This window comes from Trachymyrmex septentrionalis, unplaced genomic scaffold (assembly GCF_001594115.1).
Source record: "Trachymyrmex septentrionalis isolate Tsep2-gDNA-1 unplaced genomic scaffold, Tsep1.0 scaffold16, whole genome shotgun sequence".
Classification (NCBI taxonomy): Eukaryota; Metazoa; Arthropoda; class Insecta; order Hymenoptera; family Formicidae; genus Trachymyrmex; species Trachymyrmex septentrionalis.
In genome coordinates this window covers 199244-203008 of record NW_017304758.1, presented here as the reverse complement: position 1 = coordinate 203008, position 3765 = coordinate 199244, and the positions used below count along the sequence as shown (strand labels likewise).

General features: G+C 25.7%; 1 protein-coding gene and 1 pseudogene across 2 annotated transcripts in view; both read right to left on the bottom strand.

Moving 5' to 3' along the window:
- Nucleotides 1-254: 254 nt before the first annotated feature.
- On the bottom strand, nt 255-963 carry LOC108745984 (annotated as a pseudogene).
- Nucleotides 964-3404: 2441 nt separating this feature from the next.
- Nucleotides 3405-3765, bottom strand: part of LOC108746174 (L-lactate dehydrogenase A-like 6A) — a 7057-nt gene continuing 6696 nt past the window's right edge. For both annotated transcript variants that reach the window (XM_018482777.1, XM_018482778.1), the window contains exon 6: nt 3405-3705. In XM_018482777.1, the coding sequence (XP_018338279.1) occupies nt 3529-3705 (177 nt within the window). In that variant the 3' untranslated portion in view covers nt 3405-3528. The remainder of the gene's footprint in view (nt 3706-3765) is intronic.

Here is a 3765-nt window from a genome sequence, read left to right as displayed (position 1 = left end):
TATATATATATATATATATATACATCTGCGAAATTAATTTGAATTGAAATATAATTTTCTCAGTTTTCAGTGTATTTTCAAAAATTCTAAAAGTTCAATTATAAAAAAGTTCAGTATAGTGTCATTTAATTGTAGTATGCTTTTTAACAAAGCATACAATATTATTACATACATTTAAATAAACGATAAAAATATTATTACTTCAATAGAGTTTCCCCAACACTTATGAAAATTAAATAAATGTAAAATTCCTGAGTCATGGTTATATATAGTACCTAAAATATCCAACGATTACCATTTTATATATATTGCATTTTTATTAGAAATAATCGTTGTGCCAATGAAGCATTGCCAATATCGAGAATTTTTTTGCATATGTATCATCCAAGCTACAACGTAAAAACAGAACAAATTAAACAATATCTTAAAGTTGACATGTCTAAAATAGAACTCAATTTATAATAAATTATAATACTATTAACCAAATAATAATATTATTAAAACTTTATTATAGGTATATTATAATTATTTAAATAGCCAATTATTATAATGAACAGACTTTTATTATCTTATTATTATCTGTTATCTTTATATATATAAATTTTATTCTTTTCATCTTTAGTTATTAAATATGAAAGTAACAAAAACGTTACCACTGATCGACATATTCCATGTTTATCCAATCGTTGATTTTCCGGACATTGCGGTCTATTCGGTATCCGTATGAAATGAGTAAGACTAAAACTGTTGTTCTCTTGGGTCTGTTGCTGTTGATATCCGGTTTGTAGCGGACGATTCTTATTGTTCTGACAAGTCATTAGTGATAAATTTATCACTATCAATACAATTACAGACATCACAAACATTTTCGCCATTTTTAATATTTAAATTCTAATAAATATTTGTCACGCACACACGTATATGAGACCAGCAACAAATTTGAACGTTATCCTAGTAGTTAAAAATCCGAGACACTACTGGCATTGAAATCTTAACAATTCTGATTCTTGTTGTATTCTGAGAGGTTCGTTCGAATATTTCTGCTATTTATATATCCACTATCATCTTTAGATGTATATGATTATGTAAACTACGTTTTTACTACTACTTCAAACTCGCTACCGTATTTAAAATTTTGAAGTGTAGAAGAAGTGATGAAGTATAAAGAAGTAATAAGAGAACGTCGTCCTTGAAGACTAAATCATAAATATTTATTGCGAATATTATCATGCTTCCTAAAAATAAAATTTAATTGCAATTAAGATTAAGGAATTAAATAACGATCCCATTTTTACAATATAAAAATCTATTTTGACAATATACAATATATTGTTACAATTCGAAGTTTAATGGAAATAAAATTTCTATTTCTTTATTGTATGTTTATTTTTTAAATATAAGACATTATATTTAAGTCTCAAGTCTAATTATCTTCCTCAATTTTTAACAGAATAATTAATTATTCTTATTATGTTTTTCTAATTATTTGTAATATCCGTATAATCTTTTATATATTTCTATTAATATAATGAAATAAAATTATCTGAATCATATTATTGATAAGCTATTTTATTTTTCCTAAAAAAAATTATTTTAAGAAAAAAGTAATTAAAAATTAATTTTAACGTATATACGTTTTTATTCTTACTTGTAATTATTTATCAACTGGAATTATCTATCTTTATTTCGCGTACCCATTCAAATAATCTTTTCAATAGACATTAAATTTTTTGTATTCCCTGACAAATTATTAGCGACAATGCAATGACAATAACAAAGTCATAAATATCATAAGATTTCTCATTTTTAGAACGTGTAAACTTTATGCAAAGTTCAGGGATAAAACAACTTCGTTGCCTTTGAATATAAATCCTTAATTAAACGTTCAACAATTTCCTGAAGATTAGTACACATTCTATTAGGTATTCCATGAAGATTAATACACACATTCTACTAGGTATTCCTTGTATTAACTCTTTATAATCATGTCTAGACGATTCCATAAACGGCTTAACATAATTCATCAATATTTTTATTACCAATCGTGCTCAAGGCCCCTGTTATAAAAATAATATATAATTAATCAATTTCTTTGCGACTATAAAAAGTTATAGACTTTAATTTAAGAATATTATACCAATATTTTGCGTAATAATGAAACTGTGGATATTAAGATAAATATTTTATTGTCCCCCGTTTTATATTTCTAATTAAAATTTATTGAATTTAAACTTAGATTAAATCTAATAATAAAAGATATCTCGTACGCGAACGTTATGTACAGTACAATAAAAGATATTTCATTATAAATATAATATCTTAATTAAATTTTAACTAAATATTTGAATGTTTTAAATATGAAAAATATAAAAAACTTTAAACAAAGAAAAAATATTTAATAAAAGAAACTATTAATAATTTACAAAAAAAAATTATTTTTTTAAATATATTAACTGTCACATTATTCATTCTGTGTTGTTTCTAACAGCTCTCCGTTATTTAAATATGATTACGTGAAATTTTCTTCAGATAAAAATCTCGTCGTTTAGTGATATGTTACAAAAAAAAGTTATAAATGTGTTTGGGTTTTGCTAAAACTTTTTCATTGATAGACTCTTTTTAAAATTGAGCGTTATTCATATAAATGACACAACAGTTCATTAAATAAGTTTTTGGATCATATGATTTAATATAAAGATGTAAAAATAAGATATCGACAACAAATACAAGAAAAAACGTAAATAATGATTCTCAGCAGAAACGCGACTACAAATACGGACCTAGATCTTGTGTATATTGAGAACACTTTATTATTGATATGCGAGCAGTAATAACACTGGATAGTAAACGAATGTCTTAACTAATGTAAAGGATGGCAGAGATAAAAAGCGTGATATCAGTATACGTGAATTTTGTAACAAATTAGTCGGTATCGTTGACCACTAGAGCCGCGCGAAACCGCCTCTCTTTATATTTATAATAGCAATCATTTTATCATCTCGATCGCCTTTAGCGGGGCGGTTAACTGCTCCATACACGGAGCAATTAATTATGCGTAGTCTGCATTAATCTTTGCAAATTGGGACCGAAATCCTCGGAGTACGCCCTACAATTTATAGTACTCCTATGGTCATTTGATTACGCCAATATAAAACCAATCGTCCTAAAACAAACGCAGATTTCTTTTTTCAACTCTCTGACTTGGTTGGATTGTAAACGAATGATGAAAGATAAGGTCCTTTGTCAAGAAATCATTATGTATACATAGTGTTCCAATATAATTCTTTAATTGATTAAAGTAAATCATTATGATTTGTAATAAAAATCTCGCAATTCCTTTTTATTTACAATGCATGATTAATAAAAAAAAATATATATATATATATATAAATTTTTATTTCTCTGTCAAACATGGAACTACAATATAATTTACTCACATTAATTGTTGACAGTATTTAATACTTTAGGTTACAAATAACGTTAATTATAAAATTGTACAACAAATACTTCGTTAATTCCATTTCTTATTTATTCAATCTTGTCGAGGATCAATCTTTGCGCTTCATAAATTCTTCGGAAAGATATCGTCATCAATTCTTGCTCTTTAGATGTATATAACAAACGAATAAAGGATTGTACGCCATTTCTTCCTACTACACAAGGTAATGACGTAAAGATATCCTTTTCCAATCCGTGTTGGCAGCCCTAAAATATATTTGACAATTTTGACTAAGGGAAAGAAGAATTATTGTTCACAGAAATATA